The sequence below is a fragment of the Lagenorhynchus albirostris genome, chromosome 12, assembly GCF_949774975.1.
Source record: "Lagenorhynchus albirostris chromosome 12, mLagAlb1.1, whole genome shotgun sequence".
Lineage (NCBI taxonomy): Eukaryota > Metazoa > Chordata > Mammalia > Artiodactyla > Delphinidae > Lagenorhynchus > Lagenorhynchus albirostris.
In genome coordinates, this window is record NC_083106.1 from 34074280 (window position 1) to 34099155 (window position 24876).

General features: G+C 36.7%; 1 protein-coding gene across 1 annotated transcript in view; it reads left to right on the forward strand.

Moving 5' to 3' along the window:
- Window positions 1–24876, forward strand: part of THEMIS (thymocyte selection associated) — a 164518-nt gene that overhangs the window by 122427 nt on the left and 17215 nt on the right. The window contains exon 5 of the mRNA XM_060167669.1: window positions 19492–19645. Coding sequence (XP_060023652.1) covers window positions 19492–19645 — 154 coding nt within the window. The remainder of the gene's footprint in view (window positions 1–19491; window positions 19646–24876) is intronic.

Sequence of the window (24876 nt, forward strand, 5' to 3'; positions counted from 1 at the left end):
TCAAGTTAAGGATCTTGAGAGGAGGAGGTTATCCTGGATTAACAGGTAAACCATAAATGACATCACACATATCTTATAAAAGGGCAAGTGAGGAACTTTAGACACACAGAACCACAGTGGAAAAGGCAATGTGAAGATGGAGGCAGGTGCTGAAATGAAGCAGCTGTGAGCCAAGAAACACCAAGGAATATCAGCAACCCCAGCAGCTGTCAAAAAAGGCCCCTCCTCCAGAGTCCCCAAAGAGAACATGGCCTTGCTGACACCTTGATTTCAAACTTCTGACCTCCAGAACTTTCAGAGAATAATTTCTGCTGTTTTAAGCCACCCAGTTTGTGGAAATTTGCTACAGCAGAGCTTCGGAATGAATATCAGACCCAGGTATCTCAGGGCTTCTCAGGGAGCAATGAATAGGCATTTATTTCCCAGCCTATTTAGAATTTTGCAGAAATAGGCTAGTCAGAAAACCAACCATGAGTTAATTAATTGATTAACTAATCCATCACATATGTATTAAGAACTCACTGGAAATTTCAAAGGTGAACAAGCAGAGAGACTGGCAGCAGCACACTATGTAGCAGGGTGGGCTCAAAAATAAGCAGTCAGGACCTGCTAGTGCAATGACAAAGCAAAGCACAGAAGAGGAGGCATGAAATGGGGCTGAGAAATAATCTTAAAGGTCACAGAAAGTAGTCTGGAATTTGTCCTTTGGGCTATAGAATAGCGCTTATAGAGGAATTTTAAATACCAGAGAAGTTAAATTGAAAACTCTAATTTTATATGAGAAACCTATGACTCTTCACTGTTGAATAAAATAGAAATATCTCTGTTTTCAACCCTCATGAACAAATACCAGAGCCTCTCCTCGTTGCACTGTTTCCCTGTTTGATTTGGTCTCCAATTCCCCATGCAGAGGAAATTTGACTTTTCTATGCATGACAGTATCCACATATGCTACATTGTTTGGCAATTGATTACAATCCCATTCTCTGTGGATGACTGTGAATTAGTTCTGGATAATGAATTTTTTTTTTTTACTTAAATTTATACTGAAATCTAACATTTACTTTATATTATGTATATGAAAAATAATTCAAATTCTCTAGATGTGCAGCAGACTGTGTTGTATGAAGTGGGGTGACGGGGAGAGAATGAGAATCTGGGGAAGGGTGGGACTTACCCATAGCTTTGTTCAGTAGTTGAACTTTTCTCTGTTGGTGTGAATAGTGTAGGGGAGGAAAAATATTTTTCCCTCTACTTTCTGGGTTCTCAGCTGAGACCCTTGTAATAAAAGGCAGGTCAACAAGAGGAAAGCAAACAGAAGTTTATTAACATGTAGACCTCATGTGTACATAGGAGATACCCAGGGTAGCTCAGTATCCCAATGAGGTAGCTTTAGAATTTATGTTTAAATAGCATCTTAATCAGGAAAGGGGAGGGCAACATAGGCCCCTTAGGGGAGAGTAAATGATTTTTAGGAAAGATGAAGGCGCCTTAGGGGAGAGTAAATGATTTTTAGGAAAGAAGAATAGATGGGAGCAATTACAGTTTGTGACAAAGTTTTTCTGAATGTGTTGTCGACTTCTGGTCTCTTCTGTGATAAGAGCCAATCCCGACCTGGTTGATGAAACTCCTAGGGAGGGAAATCTATGACAATTGAGTTCCTTTTGGAGAATCTGTCTATTAGTCAGATAAGGGCAGTCCAGAGACAGTCTCTCCCTGCATTTGCTACTTTTCAAGTGCCCACAGATCAAAATAATCAATATACCAAAGCAACATATTTTGGGGTGGCATGTCCTGAACTCCTACAGTCATATATTGAATTTACATGTTCTGCTACCTTCAGTAGGAAAGACCCAAGGAGAAAAGGACAGAGCCCGACCTCAGATTTGCTCTCTCCAGTCACCATCATGCCCTTGACTGAAAAGATTCTTTTCCCAAGGCCCCTGTGAGAATATTCCTAATCTATTCCCTATATAAAGTATAGGGGTTGTGAGAATTCCCATATTGAAAAAGTAGTCCACTAATACTGATCCCTGTCAGGGATGTGAATTTGTTATAGGTACAAATAAAAAATAATTAAGTTTGAAAATGCAATAAGGTTCTCGCTAGCAATGCAAAGAATGGTTAAATTCTCAATTGCTATAATTTCTGAATGCAAATGTCACTGATCATTGAGATAAGCCTTTTATTCTAGAATTAGTTTATGATATATTCATGCACATGTAGAGAGTAAAATTCTCCAACCTAACACATTAGTCAAAATGTCTCAGGGACATATGTATAAAAGAGGTAAAATTGAATGTATTTACATAGCTCCTTGCCAAGGAAATGAAAATGTTTTAAGTAAACACTATAGGAGCTGAGATTAGATGAGAACACTTGAGATATGGGTGGCATTTGAACACTTCTTACTTGGCTCCGCTTTGAGAAATACAATACTCTGAAACCTTCACTAGTGCATTTACCAGCCTCTTGGCATCCTGAACATCAAGAAAAGGTGCCAACTGTGATCCTGAGAAACTCAATGTAAGCCTGGAGTTTATGTAAATACCCTTTGTCCTGAAGATATACATATCACTTGAAAAACTAAAAACCTCTGCCCATGGAAGTCTCTCTTCAAATGAGACATTTAATCTTGGAGCCACGGAGTTCTGGCAGATTTCCCATATTCCATCCGAGTACATAGATGTAATGTCATTGCTTGGTCAGCAGTGAACAGCTAGACTCTGGAAGGTAGCTGCGAAGAGTCAGGGAAGACTGCCATCTGGTGGGAATATAAAATTACTACTAAAACACAGTCACAACCTCCCTCCCTGTTGCTTTATCAATATTTGCCTACAACCTAACTTTTAAAGCAAGAGTGAAATGATATTTTACTTTATTTTTAAATTTTTTTCAAGAGTTAAAATTTTAAGGCTCTTTTTTTCAAATTTTTATTGGAGTATAGTTAATTTACAATGTTGTGTTAGTTTCAAGTGTACAGCAAATGACTCGGTTGTATATATACACATATCTCCACTCTTTTAGATTCTTTTCCCATATAGACCGTTACAGCGTATTGAGTAGAGTTCCCTGTGCTATACAGTAGGTCCTTTTTAGTTATCTATTTTATATATAGTAGTGTGTATATGTCAGTCCCAGTCTCCCAATTTATCCTTCCCCCACCCCTTACGCCCCTGGTAACCATAAATTTGTTTTCTACATCTGTAACTCTATTTCTGTTTTGTAGATAAGTTCATTTGTACCCTTTCTTTAGATTTCACATATAAGCGATATCATATGATATTTGTCTTTCTCTGTCTGACTTGTCATACTGAGTGAAGTAAGGCAAAGAGTAAAATGATATTTTAAATCAAACACCCCCTGAGCAGTGTTTTAATTAATAACCAAAACACTATTACTGTTTTGCGAGTCCCTTCCTGTTTTTTGTTCTCTTCTTTTACTTTTTCTCTGACATGAAAAAGTAAGGCACTGATAGATATTTTTCTTTTATCCCATTTGGTTATTCAGTTTTCCCTACTCATCCTTTTCTGATTTTCAGAAACTGAAACAAACCTTCTAATGACAATAAGGGTGATATAATACACAACTACAATTGCATTAGAGATCAAGAAGAATATAGAGGAATAAATAAAAAGCAAGTAATAAAAGTAATCTGAACATAGGTCTGAATCATAATGATGAGCCTTTAGCCTAGACTCTCTTGTCTTGTTTGCTTTTAAGGCTATTATGTAATCTTTTGGTACTTGAGTTTCATTTATCAGTTTTGGTTCATGGCTTCTCTTTCAACTGAGCTTCAATTTGACATGATAATGACAAATCATGTACTTGTGTAGGGATTTTAAAAGTGCTTATATGACGCTGGGTCTAGATTTTTGTTTTATAAAGCTCATATCAATACATCGTTCTTAAATATCCCTTGTCATCAATTTTACTCTCTACTGAATTTCTCTTTCTTCAGAGTAATGTGAAAGTGAATTGAAGCATTTTCTGTAGAATTTCAAATGGTATATATGTATGCATGTATGGGTGTGTGTATGTTAGCTGTACTCCATATTCAATATTTTCTTAGTATGAAATTAAGGTCTCTCCACTCAGTGTAGAAATTATACATAGTAAAATTAATTTCCTCTCAGTATAATACTTTAGACAAGAATTACTGAAATATCAAAAGAGATATGTCTAAATTAGGGTTTTTTTTAAGTGAGAATTTCAGATATAGGTAGAAAAGCACCTGGATCCAAACATCCTTCTCTTCTCTCTTTATTCACTATAATTAGCCAAGAACAAATGCCGTCATGAATGGTGAACTGGCCATATTGGAGGATCTGGTCTGCGTTACTAACAAATCCTCCGGGGGTGGTCCAGATCTATATGATTGGACTAACTGATTCGTTCATTAACCAAGATTGTATGCAGTTTGATGAATGTCTAGAAGATTAGTGCCCCAAAAATCTTCAAGAAGAATGCATACTAGCTGATTTTCCTGGAGTCCCTTGGGAGAAACACTGATCATCATGAAATAAATACATCTCTATGTTCCACATCTTAGAGCAGGCGACACAGAGTTGCCCATGTAAGAAACAGCTTCATCACCTGTTCATGCCTACCATTCAGAGGAGCTGCCCTGGTGACTGTCATTTAGGGCTTTCTGAGGCTCTCAATATGCAAGGCAGATTGTCCTGGTCTACAGCACAGGGCCTCTTGAACGCGGTGTCGCCTGATTCAGAAGTTGTCTGGCTAGTTTTTGTTCTTCGAGGTGCCTCTCATGATCCCCATTGTTGACTTTGAACACGCCACCAGGCAGCCTATTTTTATTCCTTCGCTCTGCCTTGTTAGATTGCAGCCTTGCTCCCTGACCCCTCCCCGACTCCCTGCAACATTGTCCAAACTGCAAGTTCTTGTGTAGCTCCTAGAGCAGTAGAGTCAGGTCTCTGAAATTCTCCTCCTCTGAGACTGTAGGAGACCTATCTATATCATCCTGGCCAAGAACTAACCACCAACCTCAACCTTAGAGAGATAAGAAGATTTAAGAAACTATAGCCTATTTTCTGAAATTCACTATATTTTTTATGTGTCCTCACATTGTACATGAATTTATTATTGTCCTGATCTCGTTAGGCCAAACTACTTTTTATTCTGGAAAATTTCAAGTACATGCAAACATAGAAAGAAGAGCATAATAAACTTCCCAGTATCCCTCACCCAGCTTCATCAACTACCAACTCAAGACAAATTTTTTTTCACCTATATCCCTCACTCTTCAGCCCCACTGATATTTTGGAGAGGGGAAAAAAATAATTTTACTTAATTTCATCAGCAAATACTTCAGTGGATGTCTCTAAAATGTAGGGATTCTTAGAACAAACAATATCGTTGTCATACCTGAAAACATTAGCAATAACTCCTTAATGTTATAAAATATCAAGTTAGAATTCAAATTTGCCTGGTTGTCTCATAAATGTTTTCTTACAGTTTGAATCAGGATCTAAATAAGGTGTATACATTGCAACTGAATGACATGTTTTCAAGTCTCTTTTAATCTATAGATTTCTTCCTGTTTTTTTCTCAACTTGTTGGAGAAACTGGGTTAGTTCTATAGTTTTCCACAGCATGAAGTTTGCTGATTGTTTCCCTGTGGTTGCTGGGAAGCAGGAGTGGAAATGCTTTTTCTTTTGCCAGTTACATAGAGCAACTTGTGTAGAAACTGGAATCAACTGTGATATTTTAGGGCCCTTTGTTGTTTTCCAAAACCTTCTATTTTTAGATTTCTTACACTTCACTTAGGATTTCTGTATATCAGTTTGTTTTTTTTTCCTGATCTACCACATGTGATATATTCTAGATGAAATATGTTCTAGATGTCATACATTCTAAGATTGCTTTGCCTGTGAGTGGGCTTCCTTTCAAGATGTTCTGATGTGTTTTCTTGTGCATTGATAGTTGAATCTTGAAGCTCGAAAGATACAGATTTGAGTTTTTGGAAAGACTACTCTATAAAAAGTGCTACGTATTTCTAGCAAGAGATACATAACATCTGGTTGTCTTTTGTTTTGGGGGGTTTTGTTTTGTTTTGTTTTGTTTTTATAAAGTTAGCAGCTGTTGATGATCATTGTTAACTCAAATTATAGAGCAGTTCTGGCCACTGGATCTTGTTTCTGTTTCCAGAGAGTGGGTATCCCTAAGATGGGACCCTGCCTAGGTACACAGTGGCACCCTTGATTTCAGAAAATTGCACTACACTGCAGATTTGATAAACCTGGTCAAGGTATTTGAAAACTGTATTTTCCAGTTTAAACAAAACCAAATCTCACAAAATGGACAATTTTTTTAAATTACAGAAAAAATACTGTAGATTAAAGATTATACTACTAAGGACACCATTAAAAGAGTGAAAAGATAAGCTACAGAGTGAGGAAGTCTATTTATAAAATAAATAAGGGATAGTAAAAAAGACTTGTATTCAGAGTATATAAAAAACTTTTACCAATCGATGACAAAAATACAGACAGCACAATAGAGAAAATGGGCAAAACACTTGAATGTTTACTTCACAAAGTAGGTACTTCACAATGACCAATATAACACTGAAGAACAGTTTAATCTCATTAGTCATCTGGGAAATGTAAATTAAAACCACTGTAAGATAACACTACAGAATCACAGAGTGGTAAAAAAAACTGACAGTACCAAATCTTAGCAAGAATATGGAGAAACTGAAACTCATATACTCCTTATAAGAATAGAACGTGGGAAATCATTTTGCAAGATCTACTTACTAAAGCTGGGCATACGCACCCTCTATGACCTAACAATTATATGCCTACAGAAATGTATGTATATGAGCACCCAGAAGGAACGTGTATATATGTGCACAAAAAGACATGCATTGGAATATTTATAGCAGTATTATTTGTAATAGCTAAAAACTGGAAACAACTCTAATGTTCTTCAGTAGTAGAGTACATAAATAAATTTTGGTATATTCATACAACAGTATACTCTATGAAGTTATGGATAAAAAGAAAGAATCCAGCCACAAAAGAGGATATACTCTGTTATTCACAGTATATAAAGTTTCCAAACAAGAAAGAAAACTAATCTATGATATTAGAAGTCAAGATAGTGTTTAGCTTTGGAGAAGAGGAATTGGAAATGTGAGTGGGTTGGGGCATGAAGGAGCTGCTGAGGTGCTATTAACATTCTATTTTCAGATCTTACATAGGTGGTAGTGGTTACATAGGTGCATCCAATCTGTATCAAGTCATTGAGCTGTCATTATGTGTGCATTTTTCTGAGAGTATTATATACCTTAGTAAATAAATTTATTAAAATATTGTACTTATAATGTAAGCAAAACAAAAAATAGACCTGACAATTTTCACACTTCTAATATCTCTCCATCAGCCACATTGAAAGGAAAAAAAAAAAGAAGATGAATTAATCATCCCCATCAAGATGTCAGCCAAAAAATTGAAATTATCAAAAAGATTGAAATAAGGATTTACAACCACTCTAAGCAACAACGAACTTCACCATATTTTGTACTGTGTTATGTGACGTTAGCAACTGAGAAAATGAAACCTTAGTGATTAACAATATATTTGAAAACTAAGCAGTAAGAATATGAAGACAATTGACTGTAGTCAGTGCTGTTTATAATTATGTTATTCTAAATCCAGTACTTCATTATATTTAAAGTTCACTAAAACTAATGTTAACTCTTTTGAGTTTTTCCAATAGTAGTAAAGAAAAGAATTACATATTATTGTGTAAACTAGTTCTTCCTAAAAATGACTAATGTAATACAAAGAAGCAATATGGTGACAAATTAAAACCATTTCATTTTATGAAAATACTCTTAGAAGATGTATAGACAAAAAATGCTGAAGATTTCAATATGCTAATACATGTAACAGGCATAGAATAGTGCCTGACACTTAGTAAGCACAAAATAAATGTTAGCTATTATTATTATTTGTACAAACAAATGACTCAGTGAGGGAGATTTTCTATAAAGTTGCAAGAGAGTTCAGTTTTTTCCTGACATGCATGTTTATTATATTTGCTAGATAGTGCTTCAGTAATAAAACCCATAAAGTATTTTTTGATGCATTGGAGAAGCCATGATTCTATACCTTAATAATTTCTTTAGTGAAAGCATTGATTTATGGGTGAACAAAGTCCAACTAGTTGATAGAGGAGCTGCCTTGTCTAGAAGTTTTAAAAGTGATCCTACAGGAAGATTAGAGTGATGAATCCACATATGAAATGCATTCCCAGTGTCATTATACGCAAGTTACTATAGCAAAGAAACTGTAGCCAAAAGTTTACAAAGTCCTGCAGGATGTTTTGAATATGGTTAATTTATAGAAACAAAAGTAAAAAATATAGTAGTATCCTCATTAAACTTTGTGAGGTGGGGAATGATTATGACATTCTCTTGTGCCATATAAAGATTTATAAATTATGACAAATTATTTTTTCCAAAATTGAAGATTATTAGTATTAAGATTTATTTTACAAAAGTCAAGTGTTCAAATTCACCTACCTAATCCATGACTCCAAGTGCCTGTCGGTAATCTGTAACCTAGAGGAATACACACACACGTTCACAATTGAGCTGGCCCTTCAATTAAAAGGACAAAAAATAACTGTCATAAAAGAATCATCTATAATGAAGATTTTAAAAATGTATTGTTTTGAAATATTTCTGAATGCTATGTGCTTTCATTCCTGAAAACAATGTGCAACATATAAAACCTCTCATCCTACAAACTTTAAAAACTTAGAAACAAAATTTTTAACCATTTACTAATTCTTCCAAAGAATTTCAGTGGGTTTTGAACACAGTAGTTAAAATATTAATTAACTATCAACTCAAATCTGTTTAGTTTTTAAAAAACAGTTGTACATTAGGGAAGATAGGGTGTTACTAGCTAACTTCAACATTATCTTTGCAAAATTAGTAGACATTGTTGAAAAATATGCCTCATGAGTTAGTGAGAGCGATTAACAATGTACTTTTCCCATTCGGATCCATGTATTTTTGTGAAGCATCATTTTCTGTGGTTTATACTCAGTTTAACCATTTAAACTCAGTTTATAAATCAACTGGATTGTGAAGGAAACAATTGAATTGCTATAACACAAAGTGTTAAACCAAGATTTAGAAAATAATGAAAACTATTCAATCATTTTTCTCAGTATTATTAATAAATGAAATAAAATTTTGCTTAAAATATTTTTATTTCAACTTTATTATTTTTAAAGTTTCTACTTTGAGTTTTATAATGCATATGATGAATTGGTAGAGTAAATACACATAACTATATGTACTTTTATGTATTGGCACATGCATCAAATTTATGTTTTATACTTAAATTTTTTTTGTTATGAACACGTGATCAGAATGGTTTAGAGATCACTGATTTAGAGGCTGGTAGGAAAGAGAAAAGGTGGAGAAAGAGATGAGTGAACGAGGATCCAAGAGAGTACAGTGTTTCTGGAGACTGAGGGGAAAACGTATTTAAAAAAATGTGAGGTGGTTAACAGTTATGTGCAGCCGAAAGCTCAGGAACCACGAGGTCTGAATAAAGGCCATGGGATTTATGACTGATGATTAGAAAGTTATTGGTGAAAATATTTTAAATCAAGTGGTAGGAACAGAAACCAGATTCCATGCAGTAAATACCAGTTAATACGTAAGTGGGAGGGAAGGAAAAGGAGCAGTAAGAATAGATCAGTCTCACTAAAGTTTGGCAGAAAATGAATGAAGAAATGGAGAGGCAGAGTCAGAGAATACAGTAGAAGTGGGCAGAGTAATTGAGTCAAGGGCAAAGTGGGAGAGAAAGGGTCACAGTCAGAGGAAGAGGCACTTACTTTATAAAGAGGGCAGGATGCTTTGTAAGTCAGAAAGAAGAAGAGATTAAGTGACTTTCTAAGAAAAGACAAGAAAGCTGTGGAAATTGATTTCAGATGGCCATGATATCAATAAATTAAGTGATTACATAACGTCCTATGATTGAGGAATGCCAGGTTGCAACTGTGAGCTTGATAAAGGAGGAAAAGATTTTGGAACGTCATCTATGGATGCCTCACAAGGAACTGAAGCAGAGATCCTCAGATTACTGAGCAACACTGAGGACCCGATGTCACCAGGCAACACGAACTTACGTCAGAGACAAATAGGAAAATTATAAGACTTTTTTTTTTAAACCAGCAATGAGCTACCTCTTTGTGAGTGAGAGAACAGAAAGTGACTATTAGGGATTGGCAAAGAGAGTGGAATGGAAAATGAGAATCTCACAACCACAGTGAGAAAACTATTAACATGTGGGTTCTAAGGACCCCTTAGTCCTTAGTCTAAGGACCCCTCAGTCCTTGCCTTAGTGAGGCAAGGAGGAGGCTAATAGAGTGAAGTGACTTGAAGACTGAGCGGAAAGAACAGGGCTAACTAAGCAAGTGTGAGCACAGAAGAGAGCGCTAGAACTCAAGATCTTGATGATGGAGAAATTCTGAGGAACAATGAAGTCCAAGTTCTGACTGTACTTACAAGAGGTTAAAAAAGAGTAGAAAATAAAGTTCCACAGAGGTGTGAGCATGAAAGTCCTCTGACGTCATGCTGGTAGAGGGATGGCAAAGAGCAGGACAGGAGCCGAAGAGGGCATTGTGAGCAAAGTGGGAGAGGATCCTGGAGATGATGGAAGGGTCATGCCAGGATTGTGTAGAAATTTAGAGAAGTCGTTGGATGGTGGTGCCAGACAATGCTTTATAAAGGGGTTGGGGAGTAGGGTGTGTGAGTAGAAAGAGGTCAGAAAGGCAGCCTTCATGGGAAAGGGTTTCAAAGGAATGTTGCCAGGCTTGAGGTGAGGAGGTGGGAAGCAGCCTTCAAGGACTACATCCTATGTTGGTCTCTTGTTCACGATAGCAGGGGATTTTTACATTTTAGCAACACTTTGATGGCAAGAATGCCATTTAACATTTCATATAATGCAAATAGCTGAAGAAATAGTAAATTGTACTCAACAAAATTGTTGCTAGCTCAAATAATAGTATAGCAATGCTTTAAATCAGGTTGCCAGGATGGATGCCTTTCAAAGACTCATGTGAAAGTCTGTGTTCTAACACCCAGAAGGTTAAAAAGATTTCAAATGTAATTTTTAAGAAATGAATTTAGAATTCTTTTTATAGATACAGAACTATTATATGGTACACTGCAGTTCCCATCTGCCATCTGCAGCAAGCATTGCTCTGCTGGACATTTTTCAAATGCTATTCATATGTCTACTGATTCAAAACTAATTTCACCAAAAACTAATCTAAACAAAAAAAGTGTGTCACATAATTTATGTTGCTGGAATTTCTGTTCTCCAATTCAAATTAAGATTAATTTTCCTGCCCTTTGGCCACAAATTACCCTTACAGAGTCTAAGAGTTAAGATTTTCCAATTAAGATAGGAGCCGTGAAAGTTATAAATAATAACCATGTGAATTAATACTTTTAAAATTTTCAGGAAGGCAAAATAAAGAAAAAGAAGAAAATTTATTTATACACAAAGAGCTATTCCAGTGTTCATAACAGCAACGCTATAAGTAAGGCAACCTTGGTATTTTGTAGGGGATGCACTTGTCACAGCAGCTCTAAAATAGCAAACGTTTTTGCACACTTGTCCATTATCTAATGAGGCAAACATCTTTGAGGGCAGCCAGACTTCTCATTTATTTCCTTAAGAATAACAAATGTATAGGTTAGCTGTCTCTTCTGACCTTATTTTAAAATAAAGATATGTTGGTTAAGCATTTACCTCAAGTGTCCATTTCATCTTTGGCTAAGTTCATAGAATATTAGAGTGGCAAGAAGTAGATTGAATTGAGCTTTACAGAACAGTGTAAAGAGGTTCTCTGCCCTGAGAGTCTGGAGGAAAATTCTTAAATTTCTTTCAATCAAGGTGTGTGATTATATTGAGTTCTTCTTGCATTTGAAGCTAGGATTTGATTTTTCCCAAGGCAGTGGCCAAATCAACATCACATCAGGATGGTGGGACTTCTAGATGTCAAATTGTCTAGTTGCCAGTTTTCAGCAAAGAGAGAACGGTGCAACTGAAATATGTGAGTAGTTATAATATCTTCCTTTAGTACATAATATGTTCTGGAAACAGGTCTTTGAAAGTAGGCTTAAAGGTTTAAAGTAGGCTTAATAGTAAATGAAGGGCTTCTTTCCCAGAAAACATCGTATAATCTGTGATGTATGATGTATGATGGGTGATAAGATCTCTAATCACAGTTCCAAAAGGGATAGTCTTCTTTGGATCTGGTCCCAGCAAGTCCATCAGGAAGAGGAGGTCCTTGAAGGGCAGAGATGGAAGATTCTCATCTCTTATCAGGGCAACTAGGGAAGCAGATACAGGCATCTTTCTTTTCCGTGGGCCAATTGTCTCTTCTCTGACCCAAAGGAAAGGGCAATGCAAATAGAAAACCCCAACTCTTTTAAATGTCTGAGCTTCTGATGATACATGCAGCAGGCTGGAAAAAGGGGGCTTGGTCCCACCTGGTAATCACAATTAGGTGCAAGAGCATCTAAGTGTCAAGCCACATGCATGCACCTGGGACTGTTGCTGAGGCCCCCAGTCAGTCGCCAGCTCAGAGCCTGGCCAGTGTGATCCCAACGGAAGAAGAAGGTGTGCGTGGTTGAGGGGGGAAGAGCCCTGGCTGAGGAGCGTAAGTGATGCCAGCAAAGGGTCTCACCCAGGAAGACCACAGCCTGAAGCTCTGGGAATGGGAAAGGTGGAGATGGGCTTCTGATGGGCTGAAGAAATGAGGCCTGCCTACTACAGGCCTGGGCAACCCCCATGCCCTCCCACCCACTGCCCGCAAACAACCTAAGGCTGGAAGGGACAGGAACGGTGTCAAAGGTGGCTTGTCTTTGGAATTGGGCGGAAGAAGCTCAAAAGCAGTCTCTTTCAGTTGGTATGAAGAATGTTTTGTTTGCAGAAAAGACAGTTAATTTGTATACATGGATAATTGTGTGAAACCTCAGATTATTGTCTGAAAGAGAGGACTATTTATATGGATTGATCCATTTTAGATTACTTGCAGTTTATAGTCTTGCTTGTTTAAATATTTTCCTCAGGAAAAAAACCCAAACATTTGTCTCCATTTAATTGAATCTGTATAGTGCACAATGAGAATTTATTACTTTTTCTAAACCACTTGATAACCTTCTAAATTATTTATGGTGATTCAACCATATAACGAACAAAAGAGAAAACACATGCAAACGCACACATGCGTGCACACACACACACACACACACACACACACACACACACACACACACACACACACACATTAGAAAGACTATATAGAGGATTACATGTTCTCCCGGAATGATAATTTGATTGTGCACAGCAAACCTGTATTTCTTGTGGTTGGATTTTGATCCTTTATTTTAATGTATAGGCTCTGATTATTGTTACTATTGTTTTTGTCTTAAGTAGAATTTAATTCTGAGGAAGAAAGTTCATGAGAAATTTTTTCCTGAATATCATTTGAAATTTCTTCTCAGCTATCCCTTGAGTTCACTACTCTGAAATGAAAAAGTACAGGCAGTGGAAAGGAGCAGTTGTTTATATAAGCAGAGAAGGAGGTCACTTTTTTTAGTCTGTTAGGAGAGTGATTGACTTTTTGTAAAGTAAAAAGTAAAGTACATTATCTGGGATACTTCATGTTGTTTTAAATGAGGATGATGTTTAGTCCCTGGGCCAAGACAGTCCCTATATGGCTTTCTAAGTTTGAAAAGCAAACCTTATTTGCCCTTGGGGAGAAAAGACACAAAGTGAATGTAATCATGAACTGGGAATCTCAATAAATTGTTTGGAAAAGGGTAATTTTTACCCAACAACATGGCCTGAGGTATGAGATGAAAGATAGATTTGAAAAAGTCTTTCAATGTTTTTCATAGATGTCTGGGTTGACTTTTTTGGGGCAGTGTTTATTTGTTCCTTTCTTTGTACATGAGGAAAATATCCAGTACCTTGTAATTGGATCATTGCTTTCAGCAAGAACACTAAAAGCCGTACTCAAACTCCAAGCCAAGAATAACATGAAAAATAATTTAATAGTCATTTTATATTAGCAGACAGGATGTTAATGACTCATTTCTAATGACAAGTTAAATGGAAATTACACAAAATGAACAGGATCTATTTTTCAAGTACTATAGAGTGGTCACAAAGGTCCGAGGCCTGCCAATTCAAATTTATCTGTGTTCCTCTCTATTCTTTGCACACATCTTATTTTTCTCATTTTTCTATGGACTTGATCTTCAGGTTGAAAGCTTGACATCACTGCAGCAGTGCCTGACAGAGGGTTTTATTGCTTCTATTATTATCAGGCCACAATCTCATGCCTCAGGAATATGTGTATACACTCTGAAGTTCTCACTTTCCCTGGCATCACCATTATTTGATTTATAGTTTCCATAGATAGTGACCAGTCTAACTTGAATCAGACATATGTATGGGATGTTACATAACCATAGTGTTTGCAATGATTGCAGCAATGAGTTCATTTAAAAGCATGGGATTTGTGATGTGTTTTTTTTAATGGATAAAAGAAGTTAAAAATGTGTGTGCCTTTCGACTATATAATGTTTTACTGTTAGGAGTGAGTGGCTATCACTCCTAACATGTGAACATGTGACTATGTATTGTTCATTGATAAGCTGGCCTCTTTTTCTTTAAAAGTCATAAAAATTAAGTCTGTATATTATTCATGCATTTCTTCATTCATTTAATATATAGCTATTTAATATTTACTATATTTAAATGCCGAAATAAGGACTAAGAATGGTGAATAGGAAAGACATAGTCTTTATTTTCAGTGGATTTCTATTTTAATCAGAAGATAGACACTAAACATTAAACCAGGTATTATTTAATTGCATTTGTGAAAATTGCTGAGGAGAAACTTGTAGGAGCCCCGGACTTAGTAAAATTAAGGAAGAAGAGTTAGTGAACAATGTTCTAGGCAAATGAAATAGCTGAGCCACAAGACAGGAGGGGAGAGGGGTGGGATTGTAGAGCTAAAGGACATTAGAATTGGAGTCCAGAGTGCTTGTCATGGCATACAAACCCCTGCCTCATCCCATTTCATACATCTCTCCCCACCCACCCCTGGAATCATAAACATACACAGTAGATGGTAAATTAAGCCACGTGATTGTTGGGATTACCTAGGGGTGGTAAAAAGAAAGCTGGGTCAGTAACAAAACCTTGAGATACTTTTACAGTCAATGTTTAGGTAAAGGAGGTTGAACCAGCAAAAAAAGACTAAGAATGATTGGTCAGAAGCCAAGCATAGGGAGGTGACTAGACACAGCATACACTGCTGATGGGAAAAAGGTAAAGTCTGACAGATTACAGACCAGACTTAAGTTTTAGAACTAGGATGGATGCTATGTAGAGAAAAAAAGGAAAAGATTCTAGAACACTAGTGGATCTGAGGTCCTAATGAGATCCAAGTATAGTCTTGGTGAAAGCACTCTAGGAAGTGAGAGCATTCGCTGTAGTAGAGAGAGAGAGACACTCTACTTGAGGACAGGAGATTAGGTGAGAGAGGAGGACATTTAGTGATTTTGAAAGTGGAAAATGTTCAGGTTATGTCAGGTTTCAGACTTGACTCTAGGCGTGAAAGGCTAAGGTAGAGAAATGAAAAGTTCATTTGTAATAAGGAGATCCAGTCAAGGTGTTGAATGGAATGTTTGTGTAGATGTGAACATCATTCAGGATCATGGGGCTAGAAGAGAAAACAATAATCCAGTCTTTTTATGAAGGATGAATTGTGACTAGAGATTAGTAGGTAAATGATACCAACAATAAAGGAGATAGTGCATAGCTAGATGGCAAGAATGTCAAAGCAGCAGGGATTTTTTGAAAGGAGTTAAGGATGCAATGGACAGCACTAGGTGCCAGAGTATCATCAGCCTGAGGGTATCTAGGGTGTTGAGGAATAAGCAGCCATCTTCATTTGCGACAGAAGTGCTGTCCTCAGTGGAGAGTGGAATTTTAGTCAAGGTTGGAAGGTAGAGGAAATGTTCTGAAAGAAAGTTAAGTATGCGGTGAAATTTCCAAAGGCACAGTGGAAGAATCTGAGAGATAGGAGAGAAGAGAGGGAGAGAGAGACGGGGGCAGAGTGGGAGGTGGGATGGGGTGGGGAACTGGTGCTCAGTGGAGAGCAATTGGCAGTAAAAAATGGAGCATTATGGGAATTTTATTGTAGCAGAAAATCAATACCTGGAGATGGTTTGAAGACTCAGGGACCTGGAGGGAAGGGCTAAGGAAATAAGGATTAGAGAACATGTCAGGGTTAGTAGCTTAAGAGATGACTGCCTCACTGGGGCCTGGGAACAGGAGCTTGGCTGTAATAACTAAAGCAAAGAAGAGCCTGGAAAGCCTGACAGAGACCAAAATGTGGGGACTACCTCTAGCAAAGTGGGATTTTTAATTGTTGAAATGCTAATAGGCTAATATTAGCATTAAATGCTAATATTATAAAATGTCCAACCTCATGGAAGCAGCGTAAGTGTCCATTGACAGATGAATGGATAAAGAAGATGTGGCACATATATGCAATGGAATATTACTCAGCCATAAAAAGAAACACAATTGAGTTATTTGTAGTGAGGTGGATGGACCTAGAGTCTGTCATAAAGAATGAAGTAAGTCAGAAAGAGAAAAACAAATACTGTATGCTAACACATATATATGGAATCTAAAACCAAAAATGGTTCTGAAGACCCTAGGTGCAGGACAGGAATAAAGACACAGGCATAGAGAATGGAGATGAGGACACGGGGAGGGGGAAGAGTAAGCTGGGACAAAGTGAGAGAGTGGCATGGACATATATACACTACCAAATGTAAAATAGCTAGTGGGAAGCAGCCACATAGCACAGGGAGATCAGTTCGGTCCTTTGTGTCCACCTAGAGGAGTGGGATAGGGAGAGTGGGAGGCAGACACAAGAGGGAGGAGATATGGGGATATATGTATATGTATAGCTGATTCACTTTGTTATAAAGCAGAAACTAACACACCATTGTAAAGCAATTATACTCCAATAAACATGTTAAAAAGAAAAAAAAAAAAGGAGAGAAAAAATAAATAAATAAAATGTCCAACCTGCCAGAGGTTTGCACCAAGAAGCACCAGGCCTTTACAATACTTGATCCATTCTGACCAAGAGTTCATTTTCTCTCCTCAACCTTTCATGTTAAGCTTTCAGGTTTAACAATTTTATTTAAATTCTGCGTTTCTTCTCTGAAGTCTGGGATATACTGTAAATTACATAATTTGCATGAACTTTTTCTAACATTTCAATTCCTCACTTAATATCATTCAATTCCTCACTTAATATCATCAATTGAATTTGGTATGAAAAAGCAGGAAGCTACATTCCTTCTTTAATCTAGTTTATTGCTCAGTATTGAGAAACTATGATTTAATACTCATCTAATAACTTGAAATAATAATACTTTTTCCAAAGTATCTAATTCAAAATCAGGAAAAGTATTTTTTTTCAAAGCTATGTGGTAGTACATGCTTGACAATAAATTTAAAAATTCATATCAAGTGATGGACTTAGCTTTCTGTGGGCTGTGGATGAGTCAAATGTAAACAAGTGTAGTGGGTTAGTTCTAGTTAATATCAACATTCAAACTGATCTTTTGAGTTGTCCCTGGTAGTACCATCAGGATTCCATCTTTTGTCATTTAAGAAGGAATTTGAGAATTATCTACAAATGACTTACCACACTCTTAATTCTCTGCTTAAACAGTTTAAGAAATTGTAGTTGAACAATTTAGAGACTAAGTTATATTCTCACAATACTCCTAGTATCTGGGATACTATATATAAATGGTTGTTGGATGTGCCAGTTATCTGTCGCCACGCAATGCTGCATACTCACCAGAAAAACTTAGAGGCACCCAGTAAAAAACACATTTTTCATGAGGCTCTGGGGTTCAGCTGACCTGAATTAGTTTTAGCTGATCTGGGTTGGGTTTGCCCAAATATCTGAGTCTCTTCTGGCTGTTGGTTGTCTTAGCTTGGATGACTAGGGTAACATGATTCTGTTTTCTGTCCTGCTCATCCTCCAGAAGACTAGTCTAGGCATGTTCTCATGGCACAGGGGAAGGGCAAGAATGAGCAAAACCAATTATGCAAGCATCTTTCAACTCTCTGTGTCACATGTGTCAATATTCCGTTGGTCCAGAAAAAGTCACATGGACAAGTCAAAAGTCACAGTAGGAGGGCACTGCAAGATTACACAGAAAGGACATGTATACAGAGAGAAGTGAAGAATTGGGGCCATGGGTGCAACTGGTCCACCACATTGAATGAATAAATGAACAAATGGATCACAGAGTGATGGGAAGAGCACTGGACTAAGGGATGGGAGACATATCCCTGAGGCGTGGCACTGTTCATTCTGTTAATTTGGGTAAATTGTTTAATCATTCTGGACCCTAATTTCCTTATTGGCTCTTTCCAAGCTTTAAAAGCCTTTGATTCAAGCTTTTAATGAATATTTAATGAATTTAATGCTGTACACAGTCTATAAGAGAAACTTGAGGAAAGTTGTTCATTATGCTATCCTTCAGTGAACCAAAATGGCTAGTGTGGATGGCCAAAATTCACTGGCTACTTTTGACTCTATGAATCTGAATATTTTGTAATCAGATTCAAACTGAAAAACTTCTATTCTGAATTTCGCTATGAAGCAATGTGCTGAAAGTTCAATTTCCTTTTTACGTCTTTAGTGTTTGCTCCTATATGATGATTCTTTTGAAGAATACAATATGTCAGTACTACATCAAACACTATGACATTTCTTATATGTGAGATGTGTTTTAGAGTCCATTGATGTTTTGCCTTAATAATTCATTGTTAGGATGAATTATCATTCTAAAATTGACTAGAGGAGCTTTATCAAATTTGGATAACGCTGGTAAAAATGTGGGTTATTTTAAAGTAAATATTATGATTAGTTTTATAATATAAAAGGTACAGATAATACAAAATGAATCCTGTTCATTATATAATAAATAATTATGTAATATGTAATGAAATGCTGGATTACTAAACTATAAGAATAAAAACTGAGTGAAAAAGTTATAAATAAAAGTATTTTATAAGCTCCACAAAAGAAAGTAATATACACAAATGGTCTCTGAAGATGATATTCTATGTCTGAGATGACTTCTTACTTTAGTCACTTAGATTGCCTAAAAAATTCAACACCTAGATTACCAAAATAGGTTGATGAAGATATAATCTGTAACTCACTCTGACATATAGAATGTTCTGTTTCAGATATACAGAAATAACTTGCCATATGATAAATGTTTATCCTTGTCCTACCTCTGGGAAACATTTAGTTTGGACTGATAATTTACTTGTGAAATCAATCACCCGGCCTATGTCATTTCAGAGTCTCCATGTAGACAGATCCAAGAAACTGCACTCAAGTCAAGCTGGCCTGGATTCCAAAGTACCAGTTGGTTGTCAAAGTGATTTGGCTGATCTGGAGAAAGAGAAGAGAAAGACTGGGAAAACTGCAGTAGCAGGCACCAGTGCAACCACAGGTCCGTTAAGCCACATGATATTGGTTTTAACTGCCTTTATGACAGATGCACAATGTACAGCTTCTTACTGCCATTTTATTTGGACTATATGACTTAGTCAAAGTGATGGACCTGACCTGCGAATCTCACTGAAATTTAGTTTTAAGTGAAGCATAGTATTAAGCACTCATATTGATGATAGGTCTGTTCATTGTTTGCTGTTATTAGATTTTTCTTCTCATTTATGGTTTTCATGGCCAAGGAAGTGTTCTATTTTAATATTGCTTTTATTATCATGACAATAATATGTGTAAATGTTTGCTGAAATTAACAAGAAGGTTTAATGGCTTGAGAAGAGGTCAAAATAATTGAGATGCTTTTAATTTTAAAAGTGTCAGATGAGTGACCTAATGCAGACTTGAATTATAATAGTTTAGTTTATAGAGATGGCGATCTGATATTTTTCATCTCTACTAAAAGCAAAACAAGAGAAAATGGACTTGTGGAGAAGTTGATATCATTCAATTAAGCTACCCAGACTAACTTCCATATTGTGGAAATCTTGGATGAGTTAGCACGGGAAATGAGAATTTTCTTTCTTGGCAATATTTTAAACACACCAAAGAAGCTCAATATCATTATACTTTATCTTTAAAACTTCACATTTCATTTGTAGATAAGTTGAAACTGTAATTATTCTTAAGCATATGATTTTTTCTTTTCCTCTCCTTATTTGATTTTGTAGCCAGCACTCTTTTTTCCTCCCAGGGCATGTAAAAGTTAAAATACTACATATAAAGTCTCTGAAGTGTTTCTGCTGAAACTGTACAATTTGGGTTCTTTCATGTAGTTAACTTACTGGCTTCTGACACTCCTATAAAAATATCCCATAGAGCTTTTCTTATTACCTTTTCATTGACTCTTTCTGAATGATAAAAATGAAATTCTGTAAAGGGCTTTGAAAACCATGCACATTGCAATTCCTCCAAATTTCAAATACTAACCAAGTGTGACTATACAAGAAACAAGTACTGCAGTGAAAATTACTGCACTGTGTTGAGTCTCAGGCTATTATTAATTCATTGGAAACTATTTTTTCCTTAAGATTATGGATCCTAAAAGGTACCAGATAATACAATTGCTGAGATCAAAGTTTTTGTTTCAATCATAGAAAAACTTATTATCTGATCTTCCCCTGTGTGTGCATCTTCCTGGGATGCTATGTGACAGCCCCAAGTTTGTGCTCTGAATGAATAGTGCAGAGTATGTTATAGACCAGGGCAGAAACTGCTTTGAACCTATTGCCTATTAGTGATGGTTTAAGAAAAAAAGAGAATCTGAAATTAAAGTGATGGTTCTACTAACCATCACTTAGTAGTGATGGTTAGTAGTAAGACTTACTAACTTTACTCAAGAGAGTAAAGTGAAATCTCCTTTCTTACATTAATTTCAACATGGATTTATTTAAAAATTACCTAGTATGTGGATCTGGGCAATATTTTCACTTGCTTTCCCATTTGAAATTACAATAAATTATAGAGTCTATCTTCATTATGAGTTATAATTGAATGACAATTCTATACATAAAAATACAAAAGTAAAGCAGAAATATAATTCTTCAAAATTCATTTTTTTCTTGTGAAATATTATATATTTTCTTCATTAAAAAAACCCTCTTTTGATCTGTGCTTCACATTTACTGTCCTTGTAATGGATAGCTCATCTGTGAATATTCATCAACCACCTTGGAGTTCAGGATAAGCAAATCATACTCTTTCTGAGCTTTCTCCTCTTTTTAAATTTGAGACATAAGTCAGTCATTTCCTAAATTCTCTTTGGATGAAAATGGCAGTTTTAGAGGCTATGTGGCGTATCACAGAGAAAACAAAGCAAAACAAAAGAAAAAAACCGTATTAAGACAGGGGAGCTGCATCTCCAGTTTTGCTCCTTCTAGACACCCAGACCTTATTCTTTCAGTTAGATGAAGTGGAACCATTTCAGATATGTATCTAATAATTATACTAAAGGGAAATCTTCATTTTGAAATTCACCGTAGACAACTAGAAGATTCGCTGTAAATGGCTGAACACACGTTATCTAATGAGAGTTTGCTCTGTTGAAGCCAGGAGCACAGGAAACTCTACCTCAGGATTGGTGCTGTCAGTCCCAGCTCCTCTTCAGTTAAGAAGCTGGTGAAAATGCTTCACCAGATCTCATGGGTGACCTTCCTCTCTGGGTCCCTGATTCACTCTGGTTGCTCAACAGGCCCATGTCTTATTTGGGGAACATTGTTATTAAGTCTGCAAGTTGTTTTGTCCATAAATTACTAAAAGAACAGTTCTTTAAAAGTAGGATGATTAAGTGGTTAACTTTTGGAGTCTGAACTTAAGACTGCTGGGTTTAAACCTTGGCTCCCCTACTCGCCAGCTGTGTACCATGTCTCTATCTCTTTATTTGTAAACTTGGGTTAGTAATAGCGCTACACCATAGGCTATTTTGACAACTACATTAGATAAAATAGGTTAAAGTTAGTATAGTACATAATAAACTCCAGTTGAATCATAGCTATGCTAATTAACTTCTGCATATTTATGAGTTGATGGCCAAGGAAAAATGTGCTTCCTGACAGTATATTTTGCAAAGTGCTGGCTGTGACCACCTGATGTGGCTCTTGCAGTCTCTGAGTTTCTGTCTGTACTTTTTTCCTTTGAGAACTGTATCCTCTTGGGAATTTCATGGCCTCTATGAATTCTATGGATATGGGAAGTGATTAGAAATCTTTTGGAGATGAGTCACTGAGTCCTCTGAGTCTAAGAAACAATACTATTGTGCAGAGACATGGAAGCCCTGAGCCTCCCTAATGGACCCCTTCCCCTCCTTAACTCAGCTGCGGTAGCTCAGGAAGAGCACAGAGCTTCCCTGTTTAATCAGTGACAGTGCTATTGTTGGTAGACGACGTGTTAACTGCAAATGTTTGTTTTAAGCTGTTTGTTTTATGTCCAGTTCCCAGGATGAACTTGCAAGTGGAAAGTTTATTGAGAAGTACTCTCAGGAACAACACATAAGGCAGAGGAACGAAAGCAGGTCTGAAAAGAGGGAGAAGTGAAATCATAATAGAGTCACAAGAAAGACCAGCTGATCACACAGAGAGCTCTGGAGCTGGCGTGGCTCTTCAGAGTTGTCTTGTATTAAGGCGAGGGGACCAGGTTTTTATAGCCCCTGCTTCAGTCGATCATTGGAAGCAGCTGCCTTTGAGAAGGGGGCATGACTGTGGGCAAGGTGACTTCCTTTAGCCCAGGGCAAAGTCATTTGGTATCAGAGGATTATCATTTAGTTGTGAGAAGGATCTGGTTATTATGTAGGTCACACATTAATTGCAGAGATTGCTTCTGGTGATCTGACTGGCTAAATAGAAGGCCGTTTTCTCTTTTCCTCTTTATGTGTCTATCTAGAAACTGCGATCTTTGCCAGAAAGGATAATCTTTTAAAATATACCTATTTGGTTTTACTCTACATAAATGTTCTCTACTTAGTAAATTTTATACTCTCCTGATCAACATTCTCTAATGGAATTTCCTTGCTTTTGAAGCTTCCACTGTATTCTAATTATTCTTACATCTTTAGACTCATCATCCATTAATTAGACCTGTCAAGTAGTGAGAAGACCCCTGGGCCAGAAAACAAAAGCAGGTACCATAAGGTCTAGTCCCAGCTCTGTACATCCTAGATGTGCAGTCTTTCACAGGCCATTTTATTTTTCTGAGTTATATTTCCCTCATCAAAATAAGAGGTACTCCAGGAAATTTTTGTGCCCTGTCAATTCTGAAAGCATGTGATTACATGGCCTATTCTGATATCATAGAGTCATGGCGCTGTTATTCACCTGTAAGTAAGACCCACATAGAAATGATTCACGACATTTAGGGACATTCTTATTATGGTAAATTAAACAGGTAACAGGAAACAAGCTCCATGGAAAAGCTCTTCACCGAGGTCAAGATGGAAGCTAGAAAGAAAGAATGCATTTATAGGAAGGTAAAGAAGTCTTCATACTGAGCTTTAATTCAATCTTATTTTTATTTTTTAACATCTTTATTGGAGTATAATTGCTTTACAATGGTGTGTTAGTTTCTGCTTTATAACAAAGTGAATCAGCTATACATATACATATATCCCATATCTCCACCCTCTTGCATCTCCCTCCTACCCTCCCTATCCCATCCCTCTAGGTGGTCACAAAGCACCGAGCTGATCTCCCTGTGCTATGCAGCTGCTTCCCACTAGCTATTTTACATTTGGTAATATATATAAGTCCATACCAATCTCTCACTTCATCCCAGCTTCCCCTTTCCCCTCCCCGTGTCCTCAAGTCCATTCTGTACATCTGCATCTTTATTCCTGTCCTGCCCCTAGGTTCTTCAGAAACATTTTTTTCTTTTCGATTCCATATATATGTGTTAGCATGCAGTATTTGTTTTTCTCTTTCTGACTTACTTCATTCCGTATGACAGACTCTAGGACCTTCCACCTCACTACATATAACTCAATTTCATTTCTTTTTATGGCTGAGTAATATTCCATTGTATATATGTGTCACATCTTCTTTATCCATTCATCTGTCGATGGACACTTAGGTTGCTTCCATGTCCTGGTTATTGTAAATAGAGCTGCAATGAACATTGTGGTACATGACTCCTTTTGAATTATGTTTTCTCAGAGTATATGCCCAGTAGTGGGATTGCTGGGTCATATGGTAGTTCTATTTTTAGTTTATTGAGGAACCTCCGTAATGTTCTCCATAGTGGCTGTATCAATTTACATTCCCACCAACAGTGCAAGAGGGTTCCCTTTTCTCCACACCCTCTTCAGTGTTTATTGTTTGTAGATTTTTTGATGATGGCCATTCCGACTGGTGTGAGGTGATACCTCATTGGAGTTTTGACTTGCATTTCTCTGATGATTAGTGATGTTGAGCATCCTTTCATGTGTTTGTTGGCAATCTCTATACCTTCTTTGGAGAAATGTCTATTTAGGTCTTCTGCCCATTTTTGGATTGGGTTGTTTATTTTTCTGATATTGAGCTGCATGAGCTGCGTGTATATTTTGGAAATTAATCCTTTGTCAGTTGCTTCATTTGCAAATATTTTCTCCTGTTTTGAGGTTTGTATTTTCGTCTCATTTATATTTTCCTTTGCTGTGCAAAAGCTTTTAAGTTTCATTAGGTCCCATTTGTTTATTTTTGTTTTTATTTC